A 17,083-nucleotide genomic window follows, 5' to 3' on the forward strand; every position below is an offset into this window, starting at 1 on the left:
AACTAGCATTGTCACACTGGGCTACACAGAGCCAGTGCCATTTTAGTGAATCCAATCTGATCGCCCCCACGGATCCCAAAACTAGACAGACCATCTGGGTACTAAACAACAGGCAACTAAAACACCACATCATCCTTTCTCATTTGCCTGGATGTTTCTAGGAGTGGAGAACCTGTGCCCTGGCAGTGTACATGCTTCGTGATGTGCTCCAAACTTTTGTTGGTAATTATTGTTTTCCTGATTTTTTGCTCTCCTATGAAAGAACAAATGTTGGAAAATCTTTGCCTTTTACAATAAAAATTACTTCTTGCTAGCTTCTGGCTTTTACGGCCTGCATTTCCTCTGTGAGGAAGTCAATACACTCACAAAAGGAATCAAAAGCATCAAACTTTCATCAAAGGATGAAAGCATCAAACTCTGAATAGCATTGCATCGCTTCCTCATGAGCCAACTGAGAACAGCATATATAGTCCCTAATTATCTCCGAGAGGCAGGAACTGACCAGTGTAAGGCTCAGGGTTTCCAGAGAAAACCAAACTGTATTTGCTACGTTACAGCAGTGCAGCCCAGCATGGAGAACACAGTATCACACTGCATACACCTTGTGAGTGGTGAAATGGAAGAAGAGAATTGCTGAGGTATGGAAAAAGTCTTGGATGGTTCCAGATGGAGAATACAGCGACAGTTGGGAAAATACAGGCTGAGAAACCAAAGCCACTGTGTTAGTGCAATAATTAATCTTTCTCACATGGAATAACCTTCCCTTAGAATATTGACAGGTTCAGAGCAGCTTGAAAACCCTGTGCGTACAGTCTCCCTGTACAATCAACTCTCTGTAAGGCAATGCTGCAGTCTCTTTTTCAGTATTTAGGTATCATCTCACACTAAAATTTCCCAATGTGCCTATTAGGCTTCTCAGTTGCCCGTTATGTGATTTAGACATAGTATATGAAAGTCTCAAATGACTAAGTAGCAACTAAGCAAGCTTACAACCGGCTAGTGCTTAGGGTTTTTATTTTAGACCCTGGATTCTTGAGCATGGTTGAAGAATCTCAGCTTTCAAAACCAAAACTCCTCAGACCTCGCAGCAGACAAGAGTGGAGACAGCCCCCTCAAGGATGTAAAAATTGCAGTTTGCTGGAGAACAAACTATACATTGGGTCAGACATTTGTATTGATGCCGAGCAGTGGTGGAGCAAAGACATCCTGAGTAACGGGGCAGAGTGTTCCTGTGGTTACGGCTGTGTCCACACCATACCTGGAATTCAGCCATTAGGTGCCCAGAGAAAAAAGGCTTTTATACTCAGGAAACAAAACACCGTCCAAAAATGCCTCCTGACACTCTCAGGAAGGGGAAGAAATTCCCCTTCAAGTACGTTGGTTCCTTTTAGCAATCAGTTAGCAGGACAATCATGTCTGCAACTTTGGTAGTTATTTTAGGATATTTTTAGTTACCATACTGCTCTATTAAACATATTTAAAGTGTCATTTAGAGGCACAAACGAAATCATGTTTTCTTCAGAAACCATGATTTCCACTCATTTAAGGGAACAACTGCTGTTAAGCATTATACAAAGAGGATCTCCCCAGGAAAGCTTTTCATGCAGTTTTACCTTTTGCAGCTTTAGCCTCCTGAATTGGTTTGGTTGTGCTGCTAATGGTTCCTTAACATGCAGGCAACATGGCCCAAGCTAGGCCAACTTTTGTCCCAGGCCTCTTGTTTTCAGAGGGGCAGAGGGCTTCAGGGATACCACTGGTAACGCATCTGATACGAGATGAGTTGCAGTCTGCGTGACTCATTTCCCTGCACGCTGGAAAAGCTAGGCGGTAAAGAGAGCACTACAAACAGTCGTCGTGCTGTTTAACGAGATTCAGGTCATTGGGAATCGGAGGCTGCAAACCCCAAAAGATTTTTCCTGCCCACTGACCGGGCAGAATTTGGCACTACTTCTCTCACCACTGTTGTTCTTCTAACTAACAGGCTTCCCAAAAGTGTCTGCCAAGATTAGCCTTGATGTAATTCCAGCAGCTCCACCAGAGGAATATTTAGCTCTGTCCTTAATCACCCTTGTCCGTTCTTCGACTTTCCAGAATCCTTCTATGAACAGGGACTTGCCTTTGATTCCTAGGACGCCGAACTAAGACTTCTCTGTGGTCAGACAAGCAACTCCAAGGTCAGTGGTAGGAAGGCAGATAGTGTTGGTTCTGGAAGCCGGCTGCGGCTGCCGCCTTAGGCCTCAGCTCACCGGCCCCTACAGTAAGTGTGACTGAACAGCTCACCCTTCTCATTCACTACTCAACAGATACTTCCAACACCATGCAGCAATAGCTCCATTGCTCATTTTACATCATCAGACCACAAGCACGTAGTCTTCCAGGTAACCATCTTTCCAAATATAAAGCTCTTGAAATTACATCTGTAAAAAGACAAAGGCTAAAGAGGAAGAAAAGGAAAGTTGTAACAATGAAATGCAGTCGGTATGAAAGTCAGTAAAAGACTACTCACTGGCTGGCTGCTGTGGCAGTTCTTGATTGTGGTACTTTCTAGTCATAATTGCTGTGTACAACAAGGGCTATAGAAATCTGTCAAGGTTGGTTTTAGAAATAATTTGTGTTTTGTAGCCAATACATGTTGATAGACATCTTCAATCATATGACCTTGTGGACGTCTGCAAATACAGCAGCTGATGTCATCTTCTTTGTAAGGCTAGCTCTTTTTCTCAGAGCATACAGCGCTCTACCTGTATTAACTTTAGGGATACTGATACGACCTGTAAGGATGGATCACAAACATCTCAGCAGACAGCTAGGTGCTACTTGACGCTGACAGCCCAAGTTGTTAAAGGTAACACTCCTGTCTTCCTATGTGCGGTATGGAGTGTTCGCTTCTAGAAGAGAGGCAAATCGCAGCAACCTCTTCTCTCAAGTAAAGCTACCCCCAACACCACGCTGTCTCTCCAGTAAGAATCTTACAAAGCTTTTCATCTCATATTCAGTGCAGTTTGTAACATGCTGTAATACACCTAAAACTGTACTACCTGTTGCACTGTCCTGAGGCAAGGGCTGGACATAACACTTTATGACTTGTGCTCCTTGCTTCCCCATCTATCCTTGCAAAATGTATGCTTTCAAAAGGACAAGCACTTAAAAGGATGGAAAATGTTTGTCTATGAACACTTCAGCCAGAACTGCAGAGCAAGATAATACCTGAGGGTATCATCCTTCCTAATTCTGTAAAGGTATTGGCTATGTTGCTATTTTTCCAAATTATATCCTGCATTAAAAGTAGATGAATTTTCACAACTTTAGTTTCCAAAACTGAAATGCAAGGCTGGGCGATTATTCAGTAAAAGTGCATGTTTTAATCACATTGAAGGCATCTCAGTGAAATAGATTTACGTCTAGCGCAAAAACACTCTGTGGAACTACAAACCTAAATTGGCACAACTCCAAAAGCAAAATTTCCTCTCCATGTTAGCAGCACCCCAGTTTTGATGCACTTGCGTTATTTATACCCTCTTAAATGAAAAACTTTATTGCTACTAGACAAGCCTGAAAGAAAATTGTAGCTCAAACTAATTTGACAGAACACTAAAGCATTATTGAGAAGTGACTTTCACAGAGACTTCTGAAAGCTTGCAGCAGGAAACTTTGTATAGATATACAAAGAAAATGATGGAATATGGGTTCTCTATAGAAGAGAAGCTTACTAATGCAAACCACTTATATCTTCTACCCTTAAAAATACTAGGAAGCCAATTTTACTTTTTCATAGTAAAAAAGTCCTTCAGAATTTCATATGTATTCCAAGAACTGTCGACTGGTCATCCAAAGCACTGATTGTACCTATTAGCAGATGCACTGTCTTGGAAGAGCTCCATCTGTTCTACTAGACAACCACAGTGAAATACAGTTCCAGTCCTCTCAGTGCAGCTCTAGCCTCCGAATATTACCTGCAATTTCTCTCAATATAATAAATTTCTTGCCATATACATGCAATCCACAGCATTAAAAACCAAAGATTTTGAGAGTAAGACACAAAGCACTCCAACAGAAGCTGTCTTGGATTTCAGTTGCACGTGAAAGTCCAAGTCTCCCGTATGTGCCTTTCCTGCCCTTTTTCATGCTGAAAAGTTGTGCAGTTTTCTCTAATGGGAAAAATGGATGTGGCAATGAAGTAAGCATTGAAATACTAAAAAGCTAAATGAAGGTAATGTAATTTGGGTAAGGAAAATCTCTCTGGCTTCTGTTCTGGCAGAATCGATAAAGTAAATCTGAAAAACTTACAGGCAAAGTCAGTTTTCTTGAGCTGCAAGACAGTCTCGTAATACAGAAATAATACCACCTTTCAGGATTTCACTCGACTCACCACAAGAACGAAGATTCAATGGTAACCTACAACATAGAATTCTGTTCAGTTCCCTTCACTACTGAATAGCAACCGTGAATTTAAAAAAGTTCTCATTTAAAGGAGTGTTAAAAAGCACTGAAGTACTTGGAGATAATGGTAGCAGTCATGTTCAGTTGTGCATCTCAAACATGTGGCTCTGAAGAGAAGATACGGAATCTGAGACATTGTATTTTGACTAGGCTTCCTTGTGCTTCAGAATTCACTGCAATATGTAATTTTAGAAATAATGGAAATATTTGATCAGTTTTCAATAAGACAGCCCTCAGGCACCTTTTTTTGTGCACTCTCATTCTTGGGTTCTTACTACCCCCACGAAACAAGAGCAGTACCTATCTAGGCATGTTTGCTAGAGAGATTGGCCAAGCCACTGTTGGACCTTGAGGGGTTTTAACACGGTGCTAACGCTACTATGCAGCACAACTGCAGATACAGAAGAAATCTTGCTCAGTCACGAAAACAAGCCAAATAAACTTTCATCAGTTCTGAAAGAAGAATAAGCCTTTGTGCTCATCAAAAGCAGGTCGCAACCATCAGGATTCCATTTAATTTTAAAGTCTGGTCTTCAAACATGCTTCAGTTTTGCAATCTACATAATCCACAATATCCTTAATTCTTTCTAAGAGGCAAAAAAAACCCCAAAACAACCAAACCCATGCAAACCCTATTACAGAATAGAGCATCCCTCTTGTTCCTTACTGTCTGTAGCAGAAAATTCATCCAGGACGAAGTAACAAAACCAAAATGTTATGAGGATTCAGTACTTGAAAGGGATAGAAGTCACAGAAGCTACAGAAGGTTAGAACTGTTAGGTCAGGAGAATTCAGCTATTATAGCAAGGCTTGGTAAAGGCTTATATTTTACATAACAAGTTGTACAAGGATTCAGATCTCTTCCTCCTTCATCTTCCAGTGACACAAGCCTCACTGTCAGAATTCATGGATACATTGGCGTCTCCGATAGTTGCTTGCTGCATGCCAATTCTCTTTTCAGCTGAAGATACTCAAAAAAAAAGTGAAGGTGTTCAGATCACGTAGTCCAATATGACACCATGTAACTTTGCTAAGATGATAAAGATGTTGCTAAAGCAGAAAGATCCTCTTCAATTTTCAAGCATGCTGTACCCCATTCTTCACTGATGGCTGAAATACTCCCACAACTCCTACAGAGCAAGGGCTCCAAAAAAGCAGAAATGTTGGCTGTCAGCTGGTGAGCAAGAACCCCATACTGTGTGGAGTGAGCTGCATGGCTCAAAATACTTTGGAAAAGTCAATCCAAAACCAGCAAGAACTGTCCTTGTGTATATTCACAGCACATCTCAACTCTCACGGTCACCGAAATGATCCACTGCATGGGAACATACCCCCACACACTCTAGCATCCCACCACGGCAGCAGGCCAAGGTTTACTGCTGGCTGTACAGACCCCGCATTTTCAGTCACTGGCAGCATTTGGTCCCTCCTTCGATGCACCAGGTCGTCTTCCACCAGCAACTGTGAACACTGCCATTCCTCGGCAGATTTTGAGGAACAAACCACTGCTTTTGTGGGCTTGTTGGTCATACTGCTTGCCACGGTAACACACTGAAGTTGCAAGCTGGGCATTTAAGATCTATGAACTACCTGTACATAATTCAACGCCAGTAACAGACACCATAAAGAAGGCAGAATCAACTTTCAAAAAACTAATTTTAATCAAAACAAAAAAATTGTTGATCATTAACAAGTTTATAAAACAGCGATTTAGTTACATAAATAAATTGATATCAGTGTATCAAATTTTAATTACTTTCAACTTCATGAGCATGTTTACATGGGTGATGAAATACAACCTTTTTACCTATTATAATAAATAAAATGGAGAGCATGAAATAGTTTTTTCTAAACAAAAATACCTACAAACATACCTCTAGCATGTTCTCTAATGAAGGGAACAAGAGACACTGGACAACTTTTGCACCAAAACATAAAAACTGCTTTAAAAAGCACAAGGATACAGAACCATCAGCTAAAGTAAAGACACTACATTGTAACCAAAGTCGGTATTTAATAATATAATGAACAGTTTGGTAGTTAGATCTCCAGTTTGGTTATTTTAAAGCATTAAGACAAGGCAAGATAGAAGGCTGCTTTTGTTTGAGTAATTCTAGAGAAAATAAAATATATTAAAAAAACAAACTGAAAAGTAGAACAGTCATACCTACACAACTTTCTGTCCTGCACAAAGTCAAAATACCTATGCAGAATATATATATATAATATATATATATGTTATTTGTGCACAAAGGTTAGCTTATTATTAGCTCACTGCAAAGGCGTAATGTATCATGTCAATCATTTTGGAAAACATTTTGCGTTTTGTGTCAAAAAGGATACTTCTTTAAGTCTTCTAGGCTAGGAGGCACAAACCCCGATTCTGGCATACTGTATTCTTAATGCTAAGGCTTGCTGCTCTGGCTGTGTATTTTTTGTTGTCCCTCTTTACTATAGTGCCTGTTACAAGCATGTGTGTATGTGTGTATACACATAGATGTATACACGGGTTGTATAAATATATATATATAAAATTTCCCCATTAGGTATCAGTCCAACCATGCAATTCAAAAGGTGGCTCTGCATAGATGCCCAGCATATAGTTCACCACCTGAGCCAACCCTGAAGCAAGGCGCACTTTAGTCCTTCTGATAGGTTTTCTTTTTTGTTTAAAACCAAGCTACTGCAGCTTCAAGTATTTTGCATTACATAGATTTTTTTTTATAAATTAGTTAATGTTATATTTTTCAATATTCAGACATATACTATAATATATATACAGTACAATAAATGCTCTCATTCTTTTTTTAATTTTTTTGATAAATCCCTGAGAATGTATGTTGACAGTCGCTAAGTTTCCACATGCACAAGCATTGTGTGCCATGCTTCTGGATGAACAGCACTGCAAAGCCACGTGGTCAGCCTTTTAACTATTAGTATTTCACTTGTTGGTTTGTTTAAGTATGCTGAAATGTAAGGATGAGTTACAAAGGAGTAAAGCTGAATCCATTCGAGGTACTTATCACAGGATGGAGGTGTTTTGTTTGGTTTTTAAAGCCATTGCAATACATGTTTGTTTTTGAGGCTGTGAACGTATACAGAAAGAACAGGAGAGCAATGTGGGCTTTTGCCACTTGACAACATATACTCAGTGTAAACCAAACCTTTTTTAACCTCTTTCATACAAAACAGAAAAAAGGAAAAAAAAAATTAAACACACAAACTTTCACAACATGACAGTTTAGTCTGCAAACTCAATATAACTATACACATATAATACCGGTGTGGCTCTGTTTCTTTAAGTTAAAAAGGATACAAAGGCAGGCTCAAGTAAAAACAAACCACCCCTCCCACCCCCCAACCCCCCCATTCACACATTTTAGTCAACCAAACCGCTCACGAACCAGCATCATCAGTTTCTTTTTGCCTTTGTAGATTTGTTTTAGGTTGTCAATAAACTGTGTAAACTGGATGTGACCATCATGAGCCATTAAGAAGGTCTCCCGGGCCTTACTGAGGAACTCTATAAACTCACTATAGTGTCGTGGGCTGATGTGAGTGAGACGTGAATGAGTTGTATTAATGTAGGCTCCAATTGTGGCATCCAAGAGTTGCCGTAAAGGGGCTTTGTCCAGTGACATAAGCTTACCAGAGTTCCTCCTTCCATGAAGTCCCACCATGCCAGGAGTGGTCAAAGTACACCTACGCAAAATGTCTGACAGTACTGTTGCACATTTGACACTTTTGACCACCAGAGGTATTATAGCTGCTAGCTCATTTTTCCCAAGGGAGTGGCTGAGCGCACATGCCCACAGAACGTCATTAATGGCAGGGTGTGTGTCCTGATTGTAACTCAGGTTGAGATGTGTCATGGCCAAAGTGGCCAGCTTGTAGGCCCGCATGGGGTAACCACGGTGCTCCATGTACCGTGCTATAGTAAAAAGCTGCGAGTAGCTCATGCCAGTTGTAGCAGCATCTAGAACGATTTGGTAAGCGGTCTCAAAAGCTATGTGATCCTTTTCACATAAGGTCAGTGCAGAGAGGGCACAGTTTTGAGGATCCTTCATGGCACACTGTAGAGCAAGCGTCCTAGCACTGCCGGCCAACTTCTCCTGCTGATGGCAGTCCAGGTGCAGACGGACGATGGTGCTGTTGGACATCACCGTTGTAGCAACAATACTAGTGGCTTCTGTTGGAGTGAAAAGTGTAAACCAGTTTTGCATGATACTATCCAGTGCATAAACACCTGGGGAGAGAAAGAAAGGATTAGCCACAACTGACAAAACCCAGCAAATACAGATGTTCAGGAAGAGATTACATTTGCAAAGTCTAAGAGGTTGCCAGTACATCCAAGGGATATGCTTCAGCAAGTAGGGCTAAACCAGACAGCATGGCTGGAAAAGGACATTAAAACAAAGGCTACTGTGCAAACTCTGCAGCAATCACTGAAATGCAGAGAATAACAAGAAAAACCTGCAAGACACACTTTAATCTCCTGGTGTGACAACTGAGCTGTTTTACTTGTTATTTAAGACAGTTTGGGTAAGTTCTGGCTCATTTGGTCTCATCACATCACTTAAAAAGCAGCCCTCACTTTTACAAGGCAATTTTAACTTCTTTTCTCACTGTGCATCTCAAGGTACAGTTCATGCACAAAGAATATGAAAATATGCTAAATGGCTTTCTTAATAGAACACCATGGCACACCTTAACAGAAAACACTAAGCACACCTTAAAAAGAGAAGAGAAAAAAAATCCTAACCCCACCTCCTCCCAACAAGCTCTACAGATATCTCTTGTATGAAATTCATTATGTGCCTGAACGTCAAGGTCCTTATCAGGGAAATACTCTGAGCAATCTGAACTACTGGATATTATCTGAAATGGGCATTTTCCTTAGTATCACTTTATTCCTGGCATATGTGTGTGTGTGCGCGGCAGGGGAAGGGGGAAACGGTGACTAATGTGTTCCACAAATTGAACCTTACAGCCAGCTAGAGTGCCACATTATTGCTAGACGCAGTTTACGCACATCTGTGAGCCCACCTAAACCACACCCAGAGGTCCTCATTTTCTCTGTAGGACTCTGATGCTTCCCATGCACCCCTTCACTCCTGTGCAACAATTCAGCATAGCCAGAGAATATCAGATCTTCATTTAAATAAACAGATTCCTTGCTTTACCAACTTGATTAAGTCTCTAGAGTACTCTGCATGACATTATAGGTTCTTTATGGGATAGTTCTATTAGAATATGTAAACTAATTTAAAGCAGTACTAAAACCAGCATTTTATTTGCCGATATGTAACTGCACAAAATAATACCCAGGCACTAATACGTGTAAGATAGCCTCAGCAATAATTATCTTAGCAAAGATATAAAAGCAATAAAACAAGAGCATTGCATGAAAATTTGCAGACACAAACCTCTTCTGGCTGAGGGCATACAAAGGCAAGCTGTATTTTCCCATGCTGCTGACAACATTAATTTCCCAGTTAAGCACAAAGCAAAGAATAAACTAACCCAGAGAATAAGCAGTGGCAATCCTCTGAAGTTCTGAAACTCCAGAAGCACCTACCCAATATAATCCAACTCTGATGTACGAAACAAATACAGTAGGGAAGCATGCTTTCCAGAAATACTTTTAGTGACAATCAAAACTGCTTTCTTACTGTAAGTAATTCTGTGTCCCCACTATCACAGTTGCTGGTTGTCAGGTTTTGGGTCTGGTTTTTTGGGGTTTTTTTTTGACAGCTACCCAGTCTTTAATGCACTCATCTTCACTTTCAGATTCTGTATCCTCATCTTGCAGATGGTAAACTGGAATCCAGAAGCTAAGGGAAACCTCATGAAGACACACAGGAAAGCTATGGCAAAGCCCAGAAATGAACAGAATGTCCTGCTGAGTGCACTATTCACCCACTGCTGTCCTTGTAAGTGTAAGGTTGGTTCTGTGCCCACCTTTTCATCTTACATGGTTAACAACAGGTACACTGGTATCCAGTTTGCATTACAGTGCACATGAGAGGCTTGCATAACATCATAGCCACATAACAAAGACACATTACACTCTAAGCTTGGGTTTACCCAGCAGCTTAAAATAACCCTTACAATGAGAACTCCTTCATGAGACCCTGCCTGCCACACAGAAGGCATCCCCAGCATTTCATTCACCTGTTTTCTGGTTCCTCCTCCCACAGCTGAACAAATAGCTCTCACTTGCCTTTCAGAGCCTCACCTGGCCTTTTGGAGCAAGCAAAGTTGTAGCACAGCACAACAGCCCATAACCACAAGCCTTTTCTTTACCACAGCCTCAAACCCACACCCATCATGGAGGGAACACATGGAAATCTGAGGTTTTTCCCATAGGTTATGCACACCCCCACCCTGCAGAAAAGTCACCCTGCATTACTCAACTATTGTCTCACTTGGTCTGTGCCTAGAAAACCATTCATCACTGCCTAATGACTTCTCATCAAAGAAATTTTATAGGTGAACAGAAAGTGGCAGACATCTGCAGAACCTGTGTTGACAAGGAAGATCAAGCCCTCTAAGATTAGCTGACAAAAGAAGCATCTCAGAACATACCTACTTCCGTTGCGCATGTTACCAACCACCTCACCATTTCCCGCCGTCGCCAATTCAGTGTTGACAGCGTCATCCGCATCACCTATTAAAACAACACAAACAAAATACAAATTAATCCTATTACCAATCAAGGCAATATACCAACAATGATGGATTTTAAGTTACTCAAATACAATAAAGGTTCAAAATGGCTGCCTCCTGCTCTCTCCACTCTGTTTACCTCTTTTTTAGCTGATAGGTCAAAAGATTTGAAAAATATTGCTCTTAGAATAGCATGCAGAGAGTAATTCTGACTGTAGATCCTCCAAGGCTAGAGGAGGGATACTGTTTTATTCGTGGGGAAGAAAAAAAACACTCCACAAAAAAGCCCCACCAAACAATCAAAAAAGCCCAATCAATTACCAATTATTCAAATTAAATTATATCATGTCTCCTTCCTCTATGCACAGTAGTCTTCAAAGTGGAAATGTGTCAACTGTTGTTGGGCAAAGTGACCTCTTCAATTTTTCCCTCATCTGCGTTTCTTTTCATTTATTTCAACAATACAGACAGGAGTTAGTGTACTGTGATTTCACTGGCCGTTTATTCTGTGTATATATACAGTTCCAGATATATCCAGGTATTATCAGGAAGCCCACAGCAATGACTTCTCTCTCTGAACAAGTAGTCCTTGCAAAGAAGTTCCATCGTAAATCCTTCAGAATCCTACAAAAAGGACTTTAAGCTTTGATTGCAGTGCTCGTATTTTACATCACCTGCACTTACTGCCTACGTTGTTTCTCAAAACATGGGAAAATACATTTATTCAGTAAAACAAACACTGCATAGAAAATAGATGTAAAGCTTCAGCTACCTGGACAGACCCCACAGATACAGAACATACTATGGTATTACTATTTGTAGCAATCAAATAAAGAGCACAATAGGTCAATCACAGAGCTCTCAGCAATGACCTTTACGTACTAAACTCAGGAAATGCACTCACAAAACAGCCTGGAGTCAGCAGCATTTGTAAGAGGGTTCTCAACCCATATCTTCTCCTACCCCTAAGGTGACTTCAAACTGGCATGTAGCCCTCTGTCATATTTGTTACTCCTGCCACCTCTTTTAGTCTTATGCTGTAAACAGCATAATTAAAAAGATGGAAAGACTGCTGAGGAGCACAAACACACAGATGATCTTTAAGAAGCCTAGTTATAAGGAACCACAAGTGGTTCCAAGCTGGCCTCCAAACACTACCACCTTGAGACCCAGGCGACTGGTTGTACATCATCCAAAGTCACAGGATAAGGCCAGCTTTGCTGGCCCCAGACATTGTGGTATCATTTTAACTAAACAATTATCTAAGTGCTAGAATGGAGAATAGCATTTTGAAAGAAAGCAGACTGATCTGTAAGGAGCAACCCAACACAGTTTAAAATATGAAAACATAGCTCAGGTGAATCATGGAACGAGCCTTCGCTTGAAGTCTTTATGGAAGAAAGATGGGCAGCCCCAAGTCAAAATGCTTTGGAGTGCAACTCTGTCCCACTCTGTCCAAAGGGAAGAGGTCTAGGTGACTTCCTGTATTGACACACACACAAATTGAAGGCTAACACTCTTTCAATACCCACAATGAATTTTCAGCTTGCTCCAAGTAGAGTGAATCCAACAGAAAATACAGGGTTATGGACTGAATTCTGCTACTGGTGAGGGAGGGAAGGAGGTAAGAAAAAAAAAAAAAAACCCAAAAAAACCAAAAACACACCAGTGTGAATGACAACTTCTCTGAAAGTCAGTCCTCTGATTTGACTTCCCTTACCATGGCGGTCTGTAAAAGGATCAGCAGTCACAAGAGCCTTTAGCACTTGCAGTGGGCATATTAACAGTCCCAGTGTAGCCAGTCCTAACTTCAGAGCAAAAAACAATACCATATCTAGTTTCTTGACATGGAAAAGTTTCTTGACAAACTACTCTGGCATTAGGTGCCTTCATTTAATTAAACTGACAAGCTGAGAACAACAAGAGAGGGGCCCTTTACTGATGATAAAAACCCCAAGGATTTCAAATAAAGCATGTATTGATGTCCTGACCAAGGAGGAGCTGAAGTTAATTTATATTGTAGCACATGTACTCAAAGAACTATTTCACTGCTGCTCAGTACATTCTTGAACTACCTTTTCCTAAAAAGGAGTTCCACATCTGTCCAAGATCTATCCGAGATCTGTACTATCAACTGAAGAGAGCTTCTCAACAGTCTGAAAATGATGAGAGACCCCTGGGAATTACATAGCTTATCTGAAAGCCAGGCTCTCTTCCACACAGAATAGCCTTGACCTCATCTTGACAGATCTTCGTAATAATTTCTTATAGAGGAACAGAAGATCTCAGCACCACAAGAAATGGCTAACCAACAATTAATTAGCTCACACACCAATGCAAAACCTCTTCATCGTACACACTGGAAGGAATTTCACTTCTTTACTCATTCATTCACTGGCTGGGGGGAAAGGACACCACTTGCCAAATACCCAGAGTGATCATCTGCACTAACTTGCTCAGCAGTTCGGCCAGCAGTACCTATTTTCATGTGTGCAGTAATACTTACTTGCACTGAGGTAGCATACAACAGGCAAACATAGGAATAGAAGCCCCTCCTGTACCTGCAGATCTTACAGCATCTGTGCCAGCAAGGTTCTGAAGGACAGAATATAGCTGAGATGCTCCATGCCCATCTGGCCACGCTGACGGCCTCTTTCCACCACCCGTTTAAAAGCTTTCCTTCTACTGAGTCACAGAACACATGCTGCCATTGTAAGTAGGGAGAAAGAACTCAGGAGTCTATACGTTACTCCCAAGCCTAGAACAATATTAGAGGCTTTTCTGTCACAGAGATCCCAGTGACGTAATTATGAAATTGTTGGTATCATCTCCCCCGCCCAGCCAGGCCAACTTGTCATTGCTGTAGCTGAGGCAAAATAAATAGTCTACCTGTGAGGACACTGCCGTTTAGTTTACCACCAGGGGAGAAAGCTTTCTAGGGCACATAAATGTCATAACTAGTCAGATACTAGATAACGAATACAGACAATCTAATTGCCATTAAGGTGGGGGGCAGGCAAGGGGGAAGCATCTGTAGGCCACTAGAGACAGTGCTGACATGAAAGGTTTTTGTAGGAAAAGTGTTACTGTAAAAGTCTACACAGCTGTGAGTTACTACCAGAAAACTGCTACACATCTTCCTTCTGGAAAGCAAACTACCTCTAAGATTCTTAAAACACCCTCATAAGCTTGGGACAGAACAGTGGACAAATTCAATATCAGTTTGTTCCAAACCTTGGGACTGAGGAGTAAGTATGGGTTCATGGCATTTCTTTAACTAGATCTCACTGAACACTTTCTGACAACATCATCAACCACAAAGGGGTATCCACAAATACAGTTATATCCAATATGTGCTGCTACCACTGAGTGACACTTGGTGAATGCTTGAGATGACACACAGATCAATCATAAGAATCTTGCTCTCAAGTAAACAAACATTTAAGGCAGAAACATACCGAGACTTAAAGAAGCAGACTTCCACAGCAATCCTGTAAATATGAAAGGCTAACAAAGTATACAGAATCTCAGCTTTCTGGTTTAAGACTTTAGCTGTTAAATGTCTAGAATAGGCAGATAGTTCCTTTCTTTGGCATGAGAAGCAACCGGGATAATATCCTTTTCCCAGAAGCTTTTGGAGCTTTGTTTACTGAAGCAGAGTAATGAATGGTTTTCTGATTTTTGCATTTTTTTTTTTTTAAGAACTCCCTGAAGAGGGATGAAGAGATTTATTTTCTTGAAATGAACTGTGTAATGAACAGTGAAATGAACTCCAGGATTCATCAGTGTCAGGCAATATTACCCCAGATACCTAAAACTTAGTTGCCTCTTTTTAACTTGCAAAGTGTCTCCTAAGAGCCTGAAAACTCATCTGAGGTTCTTGTACACCTCAAGCTGAGTCTGATGGATCTGACCATCCCACAGCCCGTGGAATACAGGATTTTGATGAAGGAAGCGAGAGGGCTGCTGTCAGCACAGCGTGCCTCCAAAACACATCATTATGGTTGACCTTGTCTTTCTCTAGTAATTCAACAAGTGCCTACCAAGTCTCATTTAGGGGAAAGGAAGCGAAAGAATGGTAAGAAACTCCTCAAGATCATGCAGAAAATACCATGCATTTCTGGCAAGCAGAATAATTTTGCTTCCTAGCCAGTCCTACATATATTCCTGAACCCACTGCACTGGTCTTCTCTCACCCCTGAATAGCCAGCCACTCCCAGCTTCCACCCGAATGGCACAAAGGGGCTATCCAGAGCCTTGGTCTGCCTGTACATTAAGCTTGGTACAAAGAAACAAAATGTAAAAACTCCAGACAGAGTGCTCAAAAAAAGCTCAGTGCTTAAAAGCTATATCCAACAACACTGGGTCATATTCCTTTTTTCTACTGTAATAATAATGGAGTGAAATACCTGAAGGCCCAGCTCCAGAGAAACTTTCAGGAGAGTGATGTCTGGCAAGCTGTCCATGAGTGTGGCTATTTTAAATGCATCCTGGGCAAGTTTGAAAATGTGTGATGAAGAGTGGATGTTTTTCTGGATGGATTCTAACACTGTTTCCAGCCTTCGAACATCACCTGTAAAGTGCAAACAGAGTCACCAAAACAGAACAAGGTCCCAAAACAACTAGAGATGCATTATAGTCAAACCTCCCATTGCTCTGCAATAGTATGATGTTACAGTTTTAGACACTTTGTTTTTAGAAACTTTCCATAATCAAATCACATATGAATGAAAGATACAAGACAGCACAAAATACTCCAGTGCCTGATGGTGTTGGTGCAGTACATGGCCAAAAGTCATCTTCGTTTGTGAATTTTACAAGTGATTTGTCCACTCCTGGGTCTCACAGTCTACCCTCAAACCAAGCTCATCTGCCTATCATCTAGCTAGCTTAAGTACTTGGCTGGGAACTTAAGTGACATGTTTAAGCCAGTTCGGTTTGCTGTACCCATTTCAAGCTCCTGTCAGACTGCAATTTGGATTCCTAAACACAAGTCTTATAATCTATTTACTCCATGCAATGAAAAGCATACATTTCACTGAGTACATAACTGACAGCAATGTACCTTTGGCTGCTGTTAGCATGGTTGATGCCAACTCACACTGCTGGGATTCGATGTGACTTAGGGTGAACCAGCGGGGATACCGGTTTGGAACAACTGATGCAATGTGGTGCGGGCGGGACATGTCTCCTGAAGGAGCTGTAGATTCCAATACTAGCAACCTGAAATAAGGAAGAAATCCTGTTTCATTAAATTATTATTACATTAGGTTATTCACGAGCAAAACTAAAGCTGCAAGAACACTTGACCTTGTTTACGAAATGTGCCTTTTTGGTTATTAAAAAAAAGATTGGAAAACCATTTCTTTGGAATTTCCAACATCTATTTGCCAAACTTGTCTACATCAGTGGGCACGTACAGAAATTCACATGACAATTAAGCCTCCCATTAGCCAAGGCAGCAGCGACTTTCTGCACCATGCATAGAGCTGCTGCTTTTCTCCCCGCCTTGTTTGTCTTTGAACCACAGCCCTCAGGAAGCAAAGTGGAGTAGTTCTCCACTGTACTGAGAACATGTAAACGGTTTTCAACATTTGGAACATACTTTCTTCACTTACAAATGCTCAAAGTAAGAGAGAGGGATACTAAACAAGTCATTTGGATTTTGACCTTGCAATGAATTCAGACATGAATTTCTATCCAAAACAGACATTTTACTGTTCAACTAGGACTACTTTTTAAAGTTCTTCAACTCTACCCTACCAACATTTTATAGCGTACCATAATCTGATGTTAGGGTCCCAAACAGCAGTGACAGTTTCCTTTAAAGTTACTTTTCAGACTCCATTTTCTAATCCTGAAGCAAAAATTTCTTTGCGTATGCATCAATCTACAACAGTCTTATCCAACAAGGAGAGTTCATAATTGGAAAACTCAAATTAATGCGTTTGTTACTGACTACTACAACACAAGG

General features: G+C 40.9%; 1 protein-coding gene across 2 annotated transcripts in view; it reads right to left on the minus strand.

Moving 5' to 3' along the window:
- Positions 1–7,810: 7,810 nt before the first annotated feature.
- The window catches only part of ZSWIM6 (zinc finger SWIM-type containing 6), a 110,661-nt gene continuing 101,388 nt past the window's right edge, over positions 7,811–17,083 (minus strand). For both annotated transcript variants that reach the window (XM_075411561.1, XM_075411560.1), the window contains 4 exons: positions 16,175–16,332; positions 15,519–15,682; positions 11,029–11,110; positions 7,811–8,686 (listed from right to left, as the gene is read on the minus strand). In XM_075411561.1, coding sequence (XP_075267676.1) covers positions 7,824–8,686; positions 11,029–11,110; positions 15,519–15,682; positions 16,175–16,332 — 1,267 coding nt within the window. In that variant the 3' untranslated portion in view covers positions 7,811–7,823. The remainder of the gene's footprint in view (positions 8,687–11,028; positions 11,111–15,518; positions 15,683–16,174; positions 16,333–17,083) is intronic.

The sequence above is a fragment of the Opisthocomus hoazin genome, chromosome Z (genome assembly GCF_030867145.1).
Source record: "Opisthocomus hoazin isolate bOpiHoa1 chromosome Z, bOpiHoa1.hap1, whole genome shotgun sequence".
Classification (NCBI taxonomy): Eukaryota; Metazoa; Chordata; class Aves; order Opisthocomiformes; family Opisthocomidae; genus Opisthocomus; species Opisthocomus hoazin.